This window comes from Centruroides sculpturatus, unplaced genomic scaffold, assembly GCF_000671375.1.
Source record: "Centruroides sculpturatus isolate CEXI.00-Female unplaced genomic scaffold, Cexi_2.0 scaffold24, whole genome shotgun sequence".
Lineage (NCBI taxonomy): Eukaryota > Metazoa > Arthropoda > Arachnida > Scorpiones > Buthidae > Centruroides > Centruroides sculpturatus.
This window is the reverse complement of record NW_019384375.1, coordinates 522,426-544,853: the sequence shown is the minus strand read 5'-3', so window position 1 is coordinate 544,853 and position 22,428 is coordinate 522,426. Positions and strand designations below refer to the sequence as shown.

At 25.1% G+C, this 22,428-nt stretch overlaps 2 protein-coding genes across 2 annotated transcripts in view; both read left to right on the top strand.

Moving 5' to 3' along the window:
- Window positions 1–20,039, top strand: part of LOC111616820 (Down syndrome cell adhesion molecule-like protein Dscam2) — a 133,605-nt gene extending 113,566 nt beyond the window's left edge. The window contains exons 19-28 of the mRNA XM_023358180.1: window positions 82–695; window positions 1,020–2,627; window positions 8,095–8,278; window positions 8,911–9,204; window positions 9,622–9,801; window positions 13,007–13,233; window positions 13,579–13,657; window positions 14,114–14,255; window positions 14,453–14,577; window positions 19,521–20,039. Coding sequence (XP_023213948.1) covers window positions 82–695; window positions 1,020–2,627; window positions 8,095–8,278; window positions 8,911–9,204; window positions 9,622–9,801; window positions 13,007–13,233; window positions 13,579–13,657; window positions 14,114–14,255; window positions 14,453–14,577; window positions 19,521–19,579 — 3,512 coding nt within the window. The 3' untranslated portion in view covers window positions 19,580–20,039. The remainder of the gene's footprint in view (window positions 1–81; window positions 696–1,019; window positions 2,628–8,094; window positions 8,279–8,910; window positions 9,205–9,621; window positions 9,802–13,006; window positions 13,234–13,578; window positions 13,658–14,113; window positions 14,256–14,452; window positions 14,578–19,520) is intronic.
- LOC111616659 (craniofacial development protein 2-like) lies at window positions 76–2,535 on the top strand. The gene has a single exon (XM_023358050.1). It carries the CDS (start codon window positions 108–110, stop codon window positions 699–701), a length of 594 nt encoding a protein of 197 aa, XP_023213818.1. The 5' UTR covers window positions 76–107; the 3' UTR covers window positions 702–2,535.
- Window positions 20,040–22,428: the final 2,389 nt, after the last annotated feature.

Genomic DNA, 22,428 nt, shown 5'->3' with positions numbered 1-22,428 from the left:
GACATGATAACTTAAGAAAAAATGGAGTGGCTCTAATTGTAAAAAAGAATTTAGTAAATTTTATTTTGGGTTATAAACCAGTTAGTGACAGAATCATAGTCTTGAGGATGCAGGGAAAACCAGTCAATCTGTCAATCATTCAAGTTTATGCTCCTACTACAGAAGCGACAGAAGAAGAAATTGAAGGGTTTTATGAAAAGCTTCAAGAAACAGTTAATAATTTACCAAAAAAAGATGCACTCTTTATTCTTGGTGACTGGAATGCAAAAGTAGGAAAAGAAGAGACTCCAGGACATGTTGGAAGATATGGTCTTGGGAAAAGAAATGATGCTGGGATACGACTAGTGGAATTCTGCATTTCAAATAACCTCTTTATTGCAAATACATATTTCCAATTACATAAACGAAGACTATATACATGGACATCACCAGATGGAAATTATAAAAATCAAATTGATTATATAATAGGTAGCAAGAGATGGAGGAATGCAATCAAATCAGCATGTACCAGACCGGGTGCTGACTGTGGGACTGATCATGAACTCCTTATCTCAAAAATATCATTACATTTGAAAGCTAAGAAAAAAGGAAGTGAAATAATGGGATGTTATGCTAGAGATATCACCCCATCTTACATCTCAGAAATAAAAGAAGGTCTCAAAACAATTAATACATCAGGAAAGAAACCTGATGAAGTCTGAGAGTCTTTAAAAAACACCATTAAACATACTGCTGATAAATGCATAGGAAAGAAGAAGGAAAATAAGAAAACGCCTTGGCTGTCAAACAAATCTTTAGAAATTGCAAATACTGGGAGACAAATGAAAATTATAGGAGATCGTCAAACAATTAAAAAATTAACTGCAGAGTTCCAAAGACAGGCTAGGAAGGATAAAGAAGAATATTTTAATAAATGCAAAGAAGTTGAATTAAATAATACAAAAGGACGTACAAGGGATCTCTTCAAAAAAATTAAAGAGGTCGTTGGAAAATTTACCCCTAGGCTTGGTATTTTAAAGAACACACATGGAAAGGATTTAATGGAAGAAAGTGAAATAAAGAGAAGATGGAAAGAATATACAGAACAACTTTATAAAGCAGATAATAACATAGAAGAAATAATTGAAGGAAGACATTTTACTTTGGAACCATCAATTTTGAAGGAAGAAGTGGAATGGGCAATCAACCAAATTTCAATTGGGAAAGCAGCAGGAACTGACGGAATTCCAGTGGAACTGCTCAAAGCAGCTGGAGAGGAAGGAATTAGAATACTAACAAAGCTATGCCAACAAATATGGGAAAAGAAGGTTTGGCCAAAGGAGTGGAAGCAATCCATTTTTATACCAATCCCAAAAAATGGCAATGCAAGAGAATGTTCCAACTATAGAACAATCGCACTAATTCCCCATGCAAGTAAGATTCTGTTAAAAATAATACAGAAGAGAATTGAGCCATATTTAGAAAGAGAATTGCCACTGGAACAGGCTGGATTTAGAAAGGGAAGAGGAACTCGCGATCAAATTAGCAACATCAGATGGATTCTAGAAAAGGCAAAAGAGTACCAGAAGGACGCCTTCTTTTGTTTTATAGACTATAGTAAAGCCTTCGATTGTGTGGATCACTCCAAGTTATGGAAAGTACTCAGGAGCATGGGAATTCCTGAACACCTTATATCTTTATTGATGAGTCTTTACAATGAACAAGAAGCAAAAGTAAGAACTCTATACGGAGAAACTGAATGCTTTAAAATTGAGAAAGGGGTGCGACAAGGCTGCATTTTGTCTCCATATCTGTTTAACTTATATACTGAATATATCATGAGAATGGTTACTACAAATGAAGAGTCCATTGGTATCAAGATTGGAGGCGAAACTATTAATAATATAAGATATGCAGATGATACCACCCTTTTGACAGAAAGCAAAGCAGATTTAGAAAAACTTATCATAAGGGTAAAAGAAGAAAGTGCTAAATTTGGTTTGAAGCTAAATGTAAAGAAAACTAAAGTAATGTCAACTAAAGAGTTAAAAGATTTCATTGTGGATGGTGAAAGAATTGAAGTGGTAGAAAGTTACATACTTTTGGGCTCAAAGATAGAAAGGAATGGAAGTTGTGAAGGAGAAATCAGGAGGAGAATTAATCTTGGCAGAACAGCCATGGCAAATCTCACCAAGATAATGAAAGATAAAGACATTTCCATTCATACTAAGAAAAGAATTGTAGAAGCAATGGTTTTCCCTGTAACATTATATGGCTGTGAAAGCTGGACTCTAAGGAAAAAGGAAAGAAAAATGATAGATGCATTCGAATTATGGGTATGGAGAAGATTACTTAGAGTTCCATGGACAGAAAAGAAAACAAATATCTCAATTTTAGAAAAAATTAAGCCAAGCTTCTCCTTAGAGTCAAGAATCTTAAAACAAAAATTGACCTACTTTGGACATGTGATGCGTAAAGAAGTTTCCCTAGAGAAGACTATTATGCTGGGAAAAGTGGAAGGTAGAAGGAAGAGGGGAAGGCAACGGATAAGATGGATGGAGGAAATAGAGAAAGTCACAGAAATGAAGCTGGAGGAGCTACGAGAGACAACAAGGGAAAGATCAAGATGGAGAAGACTTGTCCATGAAGTCACCAGGAGTCGACGACGACTCGATGGAACTTAACAACACATAAAACTATGAAAATTTCAAAAATGGGAAAATACATTAAACGAACAATTATTTAACACAACAGCATCATAATGCCGGGCTGCAATTTTTAATCATGTTTTTAATTTATATAATTTAAAATATAGGCTTTGATTTTAGTAGTGTCTTGCCCCTGTACATCATACTTTTCCTGTTAACAATAGAATAATGCCAGTCATTCATCTAACTACGTTCTGGAGAAAATATTTAAATTTAAATAAGTCAAGGCCTCCTGCCCCTAATCTTACCATATTTGGCCTCGACTTTCATCTATCTAACACCGTTCTGGAGATTAAGAAAGGACAGATAGCCAGAAAGGTACCAGTGGAAGTATATAGGTCCGCAATTTGAAAATTGCACCCTCAATTATTATATATTTAATTGATTATCTTTAAGCTCAGGTTTTTATTTATTACCTCATTATCATCTCTCGTAATCTATTTTCATATACAAATAAATCTATTCATTACTGTTATTATATGATTAACAAATTTCTGAATAGTATGAATTAATGTAGTTTTGAATGTCCTGTAATTTTATTATTTCTATAAATTATTTTCGTCCGTTTGTACATCCAATACAACTCGAATTTTTTAAAGAGCAATTCGTTTTTAATCAATATTACTTCGTCTTCCATTAAAGCAATCTATTTATTACTTAATTCGATTTATATCATGATATGTTGTCTCAATAAAATTGAAAAATAAATTTTTATCGATTTCATTCGTATAGCATTTTCATCTCCCAGATACTTTGGCTTATTGAATATAAACTGAAAACGAACATGTTATAATAATTCAAGGAGAAAGTAATATTGAGAAAAGATGTAAAGAAAATGAATTTATAAGTTCTTAGGAAAAGCTTCAAAATATAAATCTATATAATTTCTTATATAATAATTATTAATAAATCAATTCTTTTAAAGTATATGAAAAAAATGTTTTCTATACGTTTTTCTAGAATATTTAACCAAAAACATTAACGTAACGACTTTCACAAATGATCACGTTACCTAAATGCCAGTTCGAATGCTTTTTAACTTTTCAATTAACTTTTAATGTAATAAATATTATTTTATTACATTGAAAGATTTAAGTATTTAATTTCAAATATTGATATTTATCAAATTTACTTTAAAATAATTAAATGATATTTTTATGATGCAAAATAATTATTTAAAAGTTAAATTTATATATAACAGAATTAATCAATGTAATTTAACATAGTTTATTATTAAAACTAATTGAAACTCATTCTATAAAATAACTATACATTACTGATCAATAATTTTCGGATTTCATTCTGTTTAAATTGTAAATGTCCACATCAAAATGCATTATAATCATTTTCATGGCTGTCACTTAGCTAATATCATTTCCAACCAATAATATTATGATAACCGTGAAAGCACTTGCATTAGTTAATATATATTGATGTGAATATTCTATATATTTGCAGGATAATCAGAGAACTAAGTCGTATTTATCTATATACACGTACAAGTTATATACGAGATTATTATCACTTCAATTAGAATGCATCTAAGTCATTTTTTTCATATATTAGATTAAAATAGTTAAGATTATAAAAATATTTTAAATATTATAAATTATGTAATATAGTAAATAATAATTTATTTTTGTTTATTAATTAATGTATTTTTAATAAAATTATATACTTTTAATTACACTTTATAAACTTTAATTACAATTCTATTATTACAGAATTTGATATTATATAATACACTAATATAGGGTGCAGTTTATTATACAATATATACTACGCATTACAAATCTACCAAGTAAAGAATCTGATAATATTATTACGATTATTACTATTTTAGAAATTATAGCTTATTAAAAATTTCTTTAATCTGAAATAAACTAAAACAGTTTTTAGTTGGAAAAATGAATATGTAACTACAATTCATATTAGAAATTGAATTAAACAATTTCAATTAGAATTAAGTATTGGATTGTACATTGTTTTCTGTCTTGAATGCCTATAGTTGTAACATGAACTTATTTCTCTTTAACATCATCACAATCTGTTGAAGCACTTTCCTCATGCAAAGAAATTACAGTAAATTCTTCATGTAATTTATTATATTTATTTTAAAAAATCTACTTTCAAGTTGCTTTATAAAACGAATACTTTGAATATGTATAAAAACTCACAATTTAACAAATTTCGATTTAATAAATATATCAAAATGTTGTTTAAAAATCAAAATTAGAAATGATTTCAAAATTTTTCAGCTGATTGATGAACTGCAATTAATTAACTCTTGCAAAATTATTCAATGAATATTTCTGTATTTATAAAATTTACTTAATCTTTAAATCATTTTTTAAAATTATATCTACATTAATTGACGTTTATTATTATTAAAATAACAGTTAAAACATTTTGTATAAAATAAATTTGTTTTAATTAAAGTTATATTATATCTTTTTATAAAAATAAGATATTCATAAAAATACTAATGGTTTATATTATTGTTTTCAATTTTAAATAGTTTTTATTTTACTACATTTTTTTAATGTTGTTTTATTTGTTCTAGTATCTCTTTAGTTGTTAGTACAATCACTTTGACTATAGACAAAGTTCAATAATCGTGTACTGATTTCTTGAGAATACTTTCGAGAAAGTAACAAAAACAAGTTTAGAGGAGGTTGAATCAAGGAATTTCAATGGACTAGGAATGCTGTTCGAAAACTAATGACCTGGCCTTGTCGCTAAATCAAACGATGCAAATCGATGCCGTGCGTGAGCTGCAAAAATCTGTGGAAATTGTATTCTTTGTAGGAAGTTAAATGTAGTCAATTTAGACTTCAATGTTAGATAGTTGAAATTCATTGAAATGCTTTTATTCCTATCAGGATTAAAGAATAATGGATGAATAAAAAAGAGTAATATTGAATATTAAAAGAATTTATGAGGTATAAAATTTTATTTCAAAGCTGATTTAAATGTGAAAAATTATAAGAATGGGAGAGATTAAGACAATTTAGAAAAACAATTATTTATATACAGTAGTTAAAATTCAAATATACTTTATTTTTTAAGATGTTAAATGTAAAAATATCTCTATCGAGTCTTTACGAGAATAATACTTAATTATTAATTAAATTTTAAAATAAAACGAAGACAATATGCAAAATAAAACCGGTATTTTAAATGCGATCTTTTCGTAAATATGCTTAAAAGTTCAATCAAATCGTCCTTAAACGTTAACAAAAGGTTTAAATGATTTCATTAATAGACTCAGATAAGGCTATTCTAAGTCTCGAATTACAATTGATTTTCGAAGAATTCAATCAATCAATGTTTTCTTTCTACTGAACTAATGTATTCAGAATGATCAAAGCACCGTATCTGAATACAAGAAAATCTTTTGAAACTTCCAAATCTATACTTTTCTTTTACGGTGATAAATAGTTTAGATTTTTATTCAATTGAGTTACATTTGTAAAAGTTCAGATTCTACAACAAAAAAAGAAATAGGGATTTAAATGATATAATTTTTCATTTAAAATATGTTACGCGTTTTATTATAGAATTTAATTTTATAATAGTTATTATGCTTATGTTTATAATATAAATTTAATTGAATCATTTGGATTAAGAATTACTTTCGTATAAATTTACCGATACATTTATTAATTTTAAAATGTCGTTTTACAATTTTCAAGAGGTAATTTACATTTAAGGAGTAAATCATATAATGCGAATAGTAAATTGATATAGTCAATTTAAATTTTATTTCCTGATCCCAACAGTATTTTAAAGAATTTTACTTAAGCGCATCATTAAACTTTAAAAGTGTATTTAAGTTGAAAGAAAATGAATTGTTTAATTGAACTTCGAACACTTGATCGAATGATTAATGGTAAAGTTAATTGAAATGATTCTATATAATAGATAAGAATTAAGTTAATGATGTCTGTTTTAAAGAAAAACTTATATAAAAAGTCTTTAAAGCTATATTAATGACGTTACTCCACATGAAACATGTAGAAAAAACTTCTAACATGTTTCATACAGATTTAAATATTTGAAATTTACTTTAAGAAATTAAAAAAGGAGAAAGTGTATCGCTAATTCTCTTTTATCGTAATTACAAACTTTGCCATGATGACTACTATTTACTTTTTTATATATAACGGCTCATATTAAACGTAACTCACAGTCCATTATTAGCTACTGCTTTAACTTACTTTTAATACTTTTTATCCATATTCAAAACATTCTTATCTAAGAATTTAAATTTAAATATATTATATATCATTAAATTTTTTTTTTGAAAATTTATAAAAAAATATTCAACAATTTTAAAATGTTAAAAGTATTTTCAATTTATCAATTTTAATTTATGCAATCCGAAACATGTTCCTAGAAATTTACAAGTGAAAAATCTCTTCTGTGATTAATTTAAGCAGTGAAACTGGATAGCGGAAATCTCAAAAACGAAAGGAATGACAGATAATTTAAATATATAAATCATTTTTCATTCTATATAGTAATATTAAATATATAATATTATGGAAATTTTGAACTTTAGAAATATGTAGGAAATTTCTGTAATTCATACACAACCTTACAATAAAATTATATATAAGAGAAAGTCGTCTCGATTTTTTACTAATAAGAATTTTTATGAAAATTATGCGTTTATAGGGATAGAAAGTCGTGAACGTTTTTCTTAATATGCATATTTCTAGCTTAAATAATTCTGATGTATTGAATTCGTCTATATTAAATGACATGATTTAAATTGCAAACTGAAAAATTTTCAATCAAATTTACAATTTATAAGATCAAGATTCGTTCTAAGCATCAAATTAAAATTTAGGGAATGCTGTGGTATGTAGTTTATATATATGTATATATTATATTTATTTATTTAAAAAATAATTTTATATATAAGAATAATTCTTCTAAACATCGCGTTAAACTAGGGTTATTTTTTTATATTCTTCATCAAGCTTTAAACTACTGAATTAATATTAAATATTAATACAATTCATAAAATTTTAGGACTATCTACATAATTAAATTTAAAATATACTGAAAAAACTCCTATATTAAATTTATAAAATTTGTAGCTATTAATTTTAATTGATAATTATCTATTGAATTCTAAATAAAAATCTCTGNTTATATATATATAATGGAATTCATAATAAATATTTTGTTTTTATTAACAAAATATTTCAAGTACCTTTAATAAATATTTTATTAAAATTTTATCCTATTAGCTTAAATATATTACATTATTCAAACTATAAAAAACAACATTACATAATATTAAGTTTTTTAAAAAAATGTGTGAATAAAGTAATATATGTAGATTAGTTTTTATAAGCGTATTTATTGTTTATTTTATCAATTTATTTTCAAAGGATATACAATATTATATAAACAAGAGAATGGCCAGTGGGAGGAGATGGATGTACCTGGAGACCAATTATCTTACACTCTTCAAAATCTTCAGTGTGGTACTCGTTATCAGTTTTACATGTACGCTTATAACGAGATAGGAAAAAGTGATCACAGTGACATAACAAGCGTCACCACACTCGGAGGAGGTTGGTATATTGTGAAATTTTAGTTATAATTTCTGGCACTAGATGGTAGCATTAAACTTCCTAAACACTCCCCTGATAGATCTTCTAACACTACTCCCATTTTATTAATATTAAATTTAAATGATAGAAGTGTTATTTAAAACGTCCACTTATTACTCTCTAGATCATTGAAAATAATTTTCGAGAAAATTGTTAAATTATATAAATGAGATTTAAAAAAAATTGTTTATCTATTTAGTAATGAGAAATTGCGCGATGATTGATGCAATCCAATTCATCTTCAGCTGAAAGATCTATAAATATTTTAAATACTTTTAAATAATATTTTAGTTAAATTTACTATGCAATCGGAGAAATTTTATTGATTGTAATTTGAAAAAGTTTTTATTGATTAACATTAACGATGAAGAGTAATTGAATATTAAATTACGGTCATTATTTTCAGTGAATAATTAGTTTTCAAACTTAAGATAATGTGAGACAAAGTAACTACATTCATTCCTTACTATTTTTTTTCTCCATACCAAGTTTATTTTATGATTAAGTAATTAAAGAAGTCATGCAAACGTAATGAAACTACTGTGAGAAATAGAATTATTTTACTTATGGTAGCATGTTTTCTTTTCTTGCAGCTCCTGTCGCTCCAGATAAGAAGCATTTATTGTACGTCAACACTACGTCTGTGTTGGTAAAACTCAATGCTTGGCATAATGGAGGTTGTCCTATCTCGTCCTTCACTATCCAATACAAACAACGTGGTCAGAGGGAGTGGACACTCGTTTCAAACAGCATTCTTCCTGTCGAAAACAATTTCCTGTTACCAGGTCTTCAGCCTGCTACAAGGTACAACCTCTTGATGTCGGCTCACAACGAGGCAGGAACCACAGAAGCCGAGTTTGTTTTTGGAACACTCACCTTAACTGGTGGTGAGAATTGCTTGGATATCTACCTTTTTATGTTTTTATTTCTTTTTTTATCTGCAAAGAATATTTCGTGTTTATTTCAGTTGTCACTCATAGAAAAACTATTAAATATCTACTAAAATAAATAAGAAATTAAAAAAGAGCTTTCAACTTTGAAATTTTAAATAAAATATCAATATTTTAACAATATATAAATTTTATACGACGAATTAAAAAATAAAATTTATCGGAAATCATAACGATTCTGGGCTACCATTTTATTTTTTATTTCAGAAATTTTTTATTTTTATTTTTTTCTATATTACATCTGAAAGAAGTTTCATTTCTAGAAGCAGTTTCAAAATTGAATTGGGGGAATCGGCAAAGGTAAAATTACATCCAGTATATCGAATGTAATAATGTCTTCTTTCTTTCCACTAGCTACTCTGTCTCCGGCATTAAATGAAGGAAACGAAGGAACGTCTTTCTACAAGAACTTGTCCATTATAATCCCAATTGTCTGCGCTATAGTTGTATTACTGGTGATTACAGTTGTAGTACTCATAGCTTGCGTTAAAAAAAGTAGAAATTCTGAATATGGTACAACTTCTCAAGAATCCGGTGAATATCAGTTTTTTTCGTCAAAATATTTTTATTCTTTCTGAACAAAAATACCTTACAAAAATTGTTTCCTGCTTCTTAATCTATTACATTTTTATATTATTTTTCTTTAAAAATTCTAAATTTAAAATGCTTATTTGTTTACTATTATTATGGTTCTCTATTATAATACGAAACTTATTCATAACATTATTAAATATGACTACGTTAAATGTGTTTATAACTATGTAAAATTTCATTATGACTAGTTTAATGTGACTAATTATATTTCTGTATATTCATATGTAAAATAATAATATAATAATTATAATTGAATAGCTTCCTGGCTACTATAATAAATATTTGTATACAGTTTATAGATTAATTAATTCTTAAAACAGAATTATTAATTTCGTTAAAAATCAAAGCAAACTCTTTCAATTAAATTCAATTTAATTTATAAAATTTTAAAAATTCGGTAAAATATAGAATTTTTTTTATTAAATTTTTATTAAGTTATAAATCATATACTCAAATTACATTTGAAAAAGTGAAAAAGAATATTTTATTATATTAGTATTCTATATATAGCAGAATATAACTTCACACCAAACCAATATTTTATTTTAAAAATTCGCTGTTCGTATATGTATCTTGGAATATTCAATAAATACAGATATGCAGTCCATTATAGTATATTCTCTGGAGTGCATGTAGGTTACAACTTTTACCTTAGATGATGTTAAAGCTTTATAACTCAATGCATTTAAGCTATTGCACCATTTCTCGTGTCAGTCAGAATTGCTTATAGTGCACGGATGCGTGAAGACTGGAGATAGTACAAGTAATGTCTTAGACGATCTGATCTAAGTACTCGTTTAAATCGTGTTATATTGTAGATACGTTCCAGATTCGATTTTTTTTCTTTTTACGCTTTCTGTGGAATTAGTCATGAATCATAGTTAGCACGCATATTCTCGTTAAATGAGACTATTAAGTTAGAAAGTTACAGTTTAATTCATTCTGTTCTCCTCTACGCATCGTAAAATATGTATCGAATATATCCCGTGTAACAAATCAATATTTTAGCCGTATCAGCGCTTGAATGAATATGGGTAATTCTTGAAATTCCTGGAATACTTTAGTTTCATATTAATATTATTAAATATTCAAAATAAATTTAAATATTCGATTGGAGAATATACTTGTTATATAATTCATTTCGAGTAAATTTTCTTTCAAAAAACGAGAAAGAGCGAAAAAGAAAGATTGAAAATTGCACTCGTAAGAATTCTTTTCTAAACAATTTTTAAATAAGTAGAAAGGAAAATATGCGAATATATTTAATGTATTAAATTTCTTTCTTGTTTAACTTGTTATACGAAAGTTCATTAAGTAAGATATTCTCCATTTAATTTACATATTAATTTAAAATAATTATTTAAAGCAAAAAAAAACTAACTTTCTTCTCAATTATTTTAAAACTTATTAATTAATTTAAAAGATTAATTCATCATGTATTCCTCATCAATAAAATGAAAAACTAATTTGTTTACTTTACAAAAAAATAAATAAATAAAAAAGCTTAAAGCACAAGATTAAAGTAAAATTATCCGACGACATTGCCAAAGGAAACATTTTTATAAACATACAGAACGTTGCTTTTATGTCGTTGTAAAGGTTATTCACTTTATAAGTCATTAACTTTTCTCACTTACGAACGAAGAAAAAATATTTCGGTAGTTGTGCTTCATAATTTTACTGATTTGCGTTGGCACGGAAACCATTCAACTTCCTTCAAAAGAACTTTTTTTATTATTTTTAATTTTTTCATATTTCAAATAATATATTTATCTACAACGCGATGGTAATTTGCGCCTTGTTGTTTTGTGGGAAGATTGCCAAGTTTCTTAATGTGCTAAGAAACAATTTCACACCATTCTAAGAAATATGTCTATCTTTACGTATTTCGAAACGATAACTTTAAAATTGCCACGTAAACTTGCCACGAATTTCGTGACGTAGAACGCTTAACGATTACTACATTACTGTTCTTCCTTGTATTCTGACTTTGAAAAGAATGAATATTGCACTTAGATCTAATGGTCCAAAACACAATGTGAAGCTACCTTCTTAGTTGATGGTCTTCTATAACGCTCTGTCTCTGGTACTCTTCTGTTCACTGCCATAAATAATTTCTCCTTTTCTTCGACGACAATACCACCGACATGCATTCACAAGAACTTCTCTGTTAAGATATCCGTAGAAAAATGTCCTCGTGTAAATTCTTTGAAAACTTTATTCCAGAAACGTATTCCTAGTTAAAATAAATCGAGAAAGCCAAAAAATTAATAAATTCCATTCGAAAAATATTAATATGGGCCTTATTAAAATAAACTGGAATTGCAATACCAGTATATGCAAGGTAGCAATTCGAGGGGAAAATATTATGAAACCTATCTTATATTTTTGAGTGTATTCCTTGATATTCGTTATGCTGAATCTATTGATATTTCTTTCTTAAAGTTACTTCTAGTATTTGTTATACAACTCATTTCTAATACTAAAATTTTTAAGAAATTGCTTAAAAGAACATGACATTCATCGATTTATAGTTTATTAATAGGAAACTAATAAACGAATGCAGAAAATTTTATAATTTTAAAGATAAAGTCTAGTCAAGGAAGTTCTTCTTCTTGGTCATCAATTTTCTGTAATAAATATAGAATTGCTGTAGTGATTCTAGTTTGATTTATTCGTAAAGTTTTCTAATTACGTTCTGAAGGTTAAACATATTCGTAAAAATTTTTGTTTTCTGCGCGTTTTTATTAACAATTCTTTATTTTTTGAACAATTTAATTTGAAAGTAATATATTTTGAAATTTATTTATTTCTTACATTTAAATTTTTTCTTATTTTTTACACACTTTTCATTGATGTAATATCTGAGTTTATTTACTTTTGAAATGCTTCTATGTTAATTTCTAATGATAAAACACGAAACACGTATCTAAAAATAATTTATTTTGCTTTAACAATGTGATCAATAGAGATTTACTTTATGTTATTTAACGAATTTACGAAAATAGTTATATTAAACCTGTCACAATTGACAATACTACATAGTAGCTAATACACTTTGACTTAATAAAAAAATCGTTGTTTCCATTCGAAGGTTTCTTTCTCGTGTAATAAGTCACATTGTTCTGATATTATTGTATTACAGATCGCCGTGCAGACCCGAAGGGAGATAGCATTTCTATGGCTTCTGTTGGAAAGAAGCTATACGAAACACCGAGGGAACCTCTTTATTATCCTTCTCCTTATGCAACAACGAGAATATCTATGTATTCTGGTGATAGCGAATCGTCTTCAGGACAAACTAATAGCTTGCAAAGACATGTAGGGAATAGGCCAGAGCATACTTACGACGTACCTTTTCCTCCCAAACAGGTACACTTGATATTTTAAAATAAATTTTACATAAGTATTTATTTTAATATTAAAATAAAATGTCTTAAGTTTTACCATAAAAATTCAAAGCTGGCTATATTCCAAAACGAATACTTAAATTTTTTATATCTTATTTTACTTAAAATACACTTTTAAAAATAGTCGTTTAAACGAAAATGAATTTTTAATTTATTTTTATTTTTTATTTTTCTATTTATACAGATATAATTTAGAAAATGATTTTGTAAGCTAATATTCAAAAGCGTAATAGGTTTTCTTTTACAATAAATTATAATTACTTTGAATTAATAGTTTATTTTAAACAAAGTAATAATTTGTTTTTAGTTTTGCAATCAGACTAGATGTTCTTCAGTCTCTCATGATTATCAAACGGTTTTTGCAGATGGTGGACAATATCTTACAGGTAAAGTAATTTTCCGATTAAATCCTTTAATAACTTTTACATCATATTATTTAATTTGCTATAAAAAATTATAATTATATTATTCCAATAAATTGTTTTCCGATTATTTTTAACAAGAAAAATAAATAAAATTACAATTAAATAATTTGTATATTTTTAAATATTATTTCTCATTCATATATTATTTAAAATAAAATTTAAAAACTGAATTTTACGAAAAAAGCTATTTAAATATTTCATAAAAATCTTTCATATTTGTATAGAAAACTCTTTTTTGTATTTAAAAATTATTTAAAATCATATTGTAAAATTTTAAAAAATTTACTTAAAGAAATAAAATATTTTATTCAATATCTGATTAAATATTTGAAGCTATTTTACTCTTTCTTGGGATCATAAAGAGTAAATAAAACGATTAAATAACATTTCTCACATGAATTTGTTTTGTTCGTCCAGCTTCTGATAATAGGCAAGATCCCACAAAATCCCATAGGATAAATCACGAGGATAGACACGAGCGATATCAAACCCACAGGATTACAGAACCAACACGAAGACACAATTCTATGAATAACTCTCGAGATACATATACCGATAGGTAAAGCCATATATTTATTCAAACTTTATGTCTTTCATATATATATATATATAATGCATGATAAGAATGCAACCATGAAAGAATCGATAATATAAATTATTAATACTTTATTACTACTTTAAGTATTATTATTCACTGGAAATATTTAAATTTTTATTAATAAATAGCTTACATATGATATAAATTAAATTATTTAGTGGATCGGAAGACGACAGCAACAGCGAAGAAATGGCGAAAAGACATTTTACTGCCAACGCGACAGATAACCATGAAATGTCAGAAGCAGAATGCGATAGAGATTATCACTGCAACTTGAAAAAAGGTTTCATTTATTTATTATCTACTTTACCAAATTTTAAAATTCAGCGTAATATATTGTAATTTCTATCTTAATATCTGTTTTTTCTTATTAAGTATTCATTATTTAAAGAAATATTGTTTTTTTTTAATGTGAAATATTATGAAGTTTATCTCTGAAAAATCTAGAAGAATCATTAACTTTATTGATTATTTTATTATCCGAATATTAAAACATAAAATTAATTAATGTAAATATATGTGTAAAATTTAATTTATTTTTAAAATAAATATTCTGTTTTAAAATATTTTCCGAACAAAGAAAGATAATTAAGTTAATCAATTGATAAAATTATATGCATGTTTACCTTAAATTGTAAAATATAATTGGTTCAATTTCGATTATTGATTATATCTAATGCGTTACACTATCAATGGTTATTACATTCGAGATAATTAAAACAATAATTTTAATTTTATATAAATTAACTATCAGTCTACGATTGAAAACTTGGAACTGTGAGACTGTTAGAATGTTTCTTTAAAATGTCTACATATTTAGAAGATTGAAATATTTAATATTTTTATAGAAACTATACTCTTTAGTATATATATCATTCGTATAAGTAGAATATTCATTAAATTCATAAATAATAATATTTATAACTTTATAATTCATAACAAAAGAGAAATATAATATAATAAATTATATTAAAACTTTAAAAGTTTATAACTTTTATTATTTTAACAGGAAATTTCTGTAATTAAATAGTTGAAAATTCTCGCTTTTATTAAATAATTAAATTCATTTTAGGTATTTGAAATATTTCGAATTTAAACAACCGAATTACATATTTTATTTAGAATACATTTGTTTAACAATTAGATTATATTTAGTTATAATATTTTAGTGATTTTAACATGTTGCATAGTTTAACAATTCGCGTTCAAGTAAACATTACACTTAAACCATATAGGAGTCAGGATAATAAATCATTATGAACAACAATGATTAATTCAAGCATCTATACTGTACAAACATCTATGTTGTAGATATATTCTGCAAATGTTACAAAACAATAACAAATAATGAAGTGGTAAGACAGAAGCCATTGAAAGCGGTATTCATTATGTAAGCCATCTTCATTCTAAATTGATAAGGAAGAGTTGCTGCGATCAAAATCATTATTGTGTCTCTCACTAAGAAACAAAAGATTTTACATAGGAAGCAGTGAGAAGAAGCAGAGTGTCAAACAAATTCTATAACAATGCATCGCTATTTTGCCAAACTCACGCAGGTTTCTCATTATTGTGTATGGTGTTCTTCATATTAACAACAATACTCGAGAAAAAAATGAAAAATTGTTTCTTGTGTGCGTGTGTGAAAAGAACAGTTGAATTTTTGGATACGTTCCTTACTAAAGTAAGTATTTCATTCAAAATATTGAACGATTTGTAAGGGATATCTATACCAAGATGAAACGAATATACTCCAATATAATAGATAGAACTCTGTATATACTCGTATTTATAAACAATGTCTGAATTATGAAAAAATTTCCTCAAATATTAGGAAAAATTCTTATATACACATATATGTTTTTTTCTAAATTTAAAATTGAATTTTCTATTTTAACAAAATTGTTATATTAATATACTGTATTTACATTCTAATTGTATAAAGGTCGAATTAAATTAACCGATTGCAGTAACCATCACATGAAAATGTCAAGCAGTTTAATGAATTTAATGTGGACCTTGACATTATGAGACAAGCATAGACCGGTGTATTTAAGCAAACTACCTTAAACAACGATATACAGTCTCTGGTGTGTTATATTCCGTAAATGATATACAACCGTTAATTTGTTGTCTAACGCGATTCTGTTTCATTAACTTTGTTAGAATTGCAGCTGACCGATACTAAATCTAGCTTTACAGAACGTTTGCAGATACAGAATCTCTTCGGTTTTGAATTTATCTATAATATGATTTATTATAATTAAATAAATATAATGTATATTTTAAAATCATATTACATTTATATAATTAAGTAAATATTTATCTTTTCAGCTTGAGTAAAGATATCCAAAAACAAATTTCGTTTTATAAATTAAATTTTTTAAATCTTATTAATTATTAATAATTTACGTGTTGTTTATATTTAAAATATTAATATATAATTTAAATTACGAATTTTTTTATTTCATATTTGTTTATATGCCAAAACAAATAATTCTTTCTCTGCGACAGGTTCTTAGCACGAATTGACTAGAAAAGTAAATGGTGAAGATGAACATGATACAAACGTATGTTTTTTTTTACAACTCCTACTGAAAAATTCTGTATTTACTTAGTTATTCTGCTGTATTTTTATGCTGTAGTTTGATATAAAATAATAAATTATGTTTTTCAAACTATCGTCAAGTCGTTTATTTAGTACGAATTTTGTAGTAATCTTATCATATCGTAAATCTTATAACAACTAAAAGAGAGAAATATATTTATATAATCAATTATAGCTGCTAAATATTTTACGTAGTCCTTTAATAATTTATTTATTTAAAAATTTAAGAAAATTGCTATATAGATTTAGCTTTAAAAGTCATTTTTTTAAATTTATATATATTTGACATTTTCTATTTTCCAATTCTTGAATTTTTTATTCGGTTATAAATGAATGAATTTATATTATTTAATTTTTGTTAAAGCTGACTTGATATCAATTATTCCCTTTAAACAAAAATTATTTATTTTTTGTCGCTAAAAGTATTTTTATAATTTTCTTTATTTAATTTTTTTCAAAATTCTTAAATTTAAATATTACAACTTTCAAACTTTATAATTTATAAACAAAATATCAGCATTTAAAATATATTTTAATTTTATTCAGTTTAATATTATTTTGTTTAAGTTTCGAATTACATTTTAAATTTTTTTTAAATTAAATTATTCTGAGTTTTATATAATAATTTAAATTAAAAAATAAGATTATAATATACTTTTTATAATTATATTTTTAAAAGTAGATCTTTGGATTATATAATTAACTTTTAGAATTATGTAATTATTTTGTTTTGCAATAAACTTTTGTCTTATAAAATTAAATTTTTAAATTATATAATATTTTTTCATCTTTAAAATAATTATTTTATAATATGTTTATACAGTCGACCCCCCTATAACACTGTTGATAATTCCGTTTTATATGAATTCCATGTTGTACAAGTCACTTAGATTTCACAAATACGTGAGCCGTTCACAGCCCCTGCACACGTATTTGTAAAATCTAAGTGACTCGTACAACATGGAATTCATATAAAATGGAATTATCAACAGTGTTATAGGGGGTCGACTGTATTTTTATCAGTAATTTTTTGGATTACAAAACATAGTTGAGTGAAAATATATATTTAAAATTTACAAATTTTATTTTTATATAACAAATTTTTCTCTTATTCTAACACGTTTTCGATTTAATAACTTCAAAAATTAATTTCACATTTTGATATTGAATATAAAATCAAAATTAAAAGAAAATATATATCATAAAGGAAAAAAATTTATAAATCGAAAAAAATTCACAAAATTAAAAAATTACAAGACCAAAAACGTAAGCTTAATTAAATTAAAATTTAATTAATTTTTCACTCAAAGATAATTTTACACGTAAAATTTTATGTAAAAAAATTGATAGAAATATTTAGAACAAAATAACTTTCTACCGCATTAAGCGTTTAAGCTTTTTTATTTATTTTTTTTATTTTTATTTTTGTTACTCGTACTACTGATAATAACCTAAAAGTAAATTACCGTTAGAATAATCTTGTAGGCTAATGCAAATTTATTGTGATTAACTGGCTTCTAAATAGTCGAACTAAGCTATCGAAGTTGGAAAGGTTAATTTAATCAGACCAAAGTTGGAGATGAGAAAGAATGTACTTGCTGGGAATTTTCGTTTATTCATATTATTTTAGTACAATTATCATCAAGAGTGATCAAATAGTCGATTAAAGGATGGAATAGAACTTTTTTTCTTATTTTTAGATGGAAAACATGAAATTGAAAAACTTTTTATAAATTTTTTTTATTTCTTGAAATAAACCAGATGTCGACAGATCAGTATTACATTATCTTGTATATTTATGATGATTATTTCCGTTTTAATCTATTCTTTGTTAAAAACACACACAGATATATATATATATATATACAAATATGTATAACGAAAAATATTCTGTTGCTAGTCTTGTTTACTGGAGTATTTAAATTTGCTTGATTATTGTTATCAGTTTTGTTATTATTGTTTTGCTAATGTCTAACTTTTAATTCAATGATTATATTTATCTGTCGTTTCCTATGAAATTTTGCAAACAACATAGACAAATGTTTGCAATAAAATTTGTAGTAGGCTAAAATTGTAAATTTATATTTACAAATAATGTATGATCCTATTTTCAGATTAAAGTTATAAATTTGTATATTTTAAATATTTATCAATTTTGGTAAATAAATTTTATAACTGTTGCTGTTTGAATTAGTACTATTATTAACTTATAAATATATGAGTTAAATTATAATTTTTAGATTAATGGGAACATAAAATCATTTTTAAAATGATTATTTTAAAAGTGCGCCTAATTCAGTTCGATGCTATTTTAATATAAAAAATTCATTAAAGATAATTTAATTATGCAAATAATTAATATATAAACATATAATTATAAATATTTTATTAGAATGTTATATAGATTTATGCTTATTTTATTTATTTTTTTTCAATTTTTGTTATAACTTTAAATGAATAATTCATAAGTTATTTAAGAATATCTATAATTAGAAATAAAAATAAAAATTCTATTTTCTTTAAAGTATCATTTTAAATTTATGAAAATTGAATACATTTTTACATTTAATATTATTCGAAAAAATAAAATAAAATTGAATTTGTAATATTTCAATTTACAGGAAAGAACGCTTCGCAATTTTCATTCGTCAAACTACGATTCGACACTGTCCACAACTAGACAACAATGACTGTTGCTATATAAAAAAATTAAAAAGAAATTTGATCGAAATGTTTGATAATACAGTAAATTGGCCAACATTTCTAGGAGTTTTATTTAATTTGTCAAGTTTCGTTTATAAAATTCAGAAGAAGGAAAGACGAGCTGCATGTTTTGTGCCTTGGATCTTCGAGAGAAAACTTTGTACGATTGTAAACATTTACTGATAAAGAAAATATTTAAAAAAAGATGTATTTGCCATTATCAACGTTTGCAGATATACCTTGTAATGATATTACAATTTTAATGTTTATAGTAACTCGCGATATCTTCGTCATTAAAAAAAATGTGTAATACCGATCAAGTAACATGTTAATAAATGTCAGAAATTTTATTACTGTCCAAGTCTACTTTTTATGGATAATTTAATGAGCATCTCTCAATATTTTAAAAAATAGCACTAAATTATTTATAATATAAATTTACAACTTTTTTTATTTTTAAATTTATTTAAAGATTACGAATGATTTTACTTTAAATATATTTAATTAATTATTGAAGCTTATTAACGATAAAATTTAATTATAAACGATAAATCATGATTAATTAAAATACTTTAAATTCTTTTTTCGTTATATTATATGTAGAAATTAATTATCATACTTTTTGAAAAATTCTTAAATTTATATGCATATTCCTTATTGCAAACAATACATTTAAGGAAGTTCAATATGACTTTAACAAAGCTATGTTTGATGGGAATATTGAAAAATGTGAAGCAGAATTGGACTGACTATTTTAATAAGATGGATAATTTGTCATTTATGTCATGTTATATAAGTCATTAAGGCGCCTACAATGCTGCCTGAGTCCAACCATGTTGAAGCTCTTCAAATTGCTTGTCAGATCTCAACATCCTTATATAGCTTAGGCATTTTTTAATATGACTACAATAGTTAACCTATGAAATTCTCTTCTATCGATGTATGGTTTTGACGTTAAAAACAATGTTAATAAGTAAAACTTTTAAACTTAACGCCGATGGCTTTTTTTAAATATAATTATTATTTCCTTTTTTAAAGTCTCTTGTGGGTTTTTTTGTAATGTAAATATTAAATATTTAATAAAAGAACTAAAATATTTATAAGAAATAAAATGTATAAATCAAATCAAGTGCACCCAGATCACATTCATTTAATATTCATAGCAAAGTATTATACATTTCAACGTTGCAACTATTTCACGAAATAGCCAAACGTGACAAGAAAATCATAATGAATAAAATTTATAACATCAGACGGAATACGACATTTTAATGAAACAATTTAAAGTTATTCCAACGTTGTATAAAAGAATAGAAGAAGAAAAAAACCATTTACTGTTTTTCTTTCTTTATTTTATCATCATTTTCTTTAGAATATTGACTTTTCCTTTCACGGGTTTTTTTTTCTTAAAGGTATAGAGAACATGAGATTTATTCAAGTTTGACCTAATTTTATTCCTATACTTTGATGAGACTTATGAGATTTACCGAATTTTCAAGAAATATCATTTATATTTGAAAAGAAAATTTCTTTATCCCGCTTTTGCTGTTCATGACAGATGTTCTCAAACTTTGTGTTGTAAATAAACGTATTATATTTCATGGCTCGTTTCCAGAAAAGATTAACTAAAAAAACAAAAAATAATTCAACTCACGTATTTTTATTTCGTGTAACTTAAATATAAAATAATGTAATTTACAGTTTTATTATTTTGTATTATTTTGAAACATTAATTTATTATTATGTTTTGTGTGTAGTTTAATTAATTAAGTTTTTTCTCTTTTTAATGTTATACAGTACGTTTTCTATTTACATATTTTTGCATTAAAATGAAGTAAATTTTGTGAAATATAATTAACGAATTTTGACAAACATAGGATAAATTCAATAGCAAAATTGTTGTCATAACAGTGATGCATGTTTATTCAATTATAGACTGATTATTAAATTTCTCAAATGTTACCATTGTGATTATACATTGTTAGATTGGTGTCAGGTTGCAATTATTAGGATAATAACTTGTTTATATGGGAAAATATACCGAAAAGTATGATGCGATTGTTTAATAAATCGATCGTTTTAGTTGATTATGGAAAATGCAATTGCTGGAGTAACAGATAATGCGGCGTTATATGTAAACAAACTTAAAGATAATGCAGAATGAGATAAATAAGAGCGTTAAAGTAAATTATACTAACTATTATTAAGATAATTCGTCTTTGTGTTAAGATACAAATAATTAATTTTGAGAAGTTTAAAACTTTCAGAAATGATGAAAAGCACAATCGCTCTTCTGCTGTTACATTATTAAATTTGTAGTGGTTACTTTGCGTCAAATTCTCTAGTATGTATCGGTTGATTGATCGTTTGTTAGTTATTTAGTAATTAATAATTATAAATAATAATAATGCTTCCGCCTATGTTTTCGCTTATAATATGATACGCAGTTTGAATATAATATTAATAAAATTATTGAGTTACTCGGCATTAAACTTATCTAGATTATTGTAAAAAAATAAAACTATCAAAATTATTTATTTATTAATTTAAAATATACACGTATATAATTTATGAAATATTTTTGTTTTTTGTTGATTTATACTGTAATTACATTTGTTTAATAATTATATTCACTTTTCTATTTTTATAGATTATCTTTTTGACTATAATCAATTATGTAATTTCAATCTATATGATGTATCGGTTGTACTAAACAAGGTAAATTCTGAAATTTCAACTCAATTTAATCGAGTTGAAATTCGAGAATTACTCGCTGATCAATGTTCAGTATTGTCAACTGAAATTAGCTAATATCCGTAATATTTA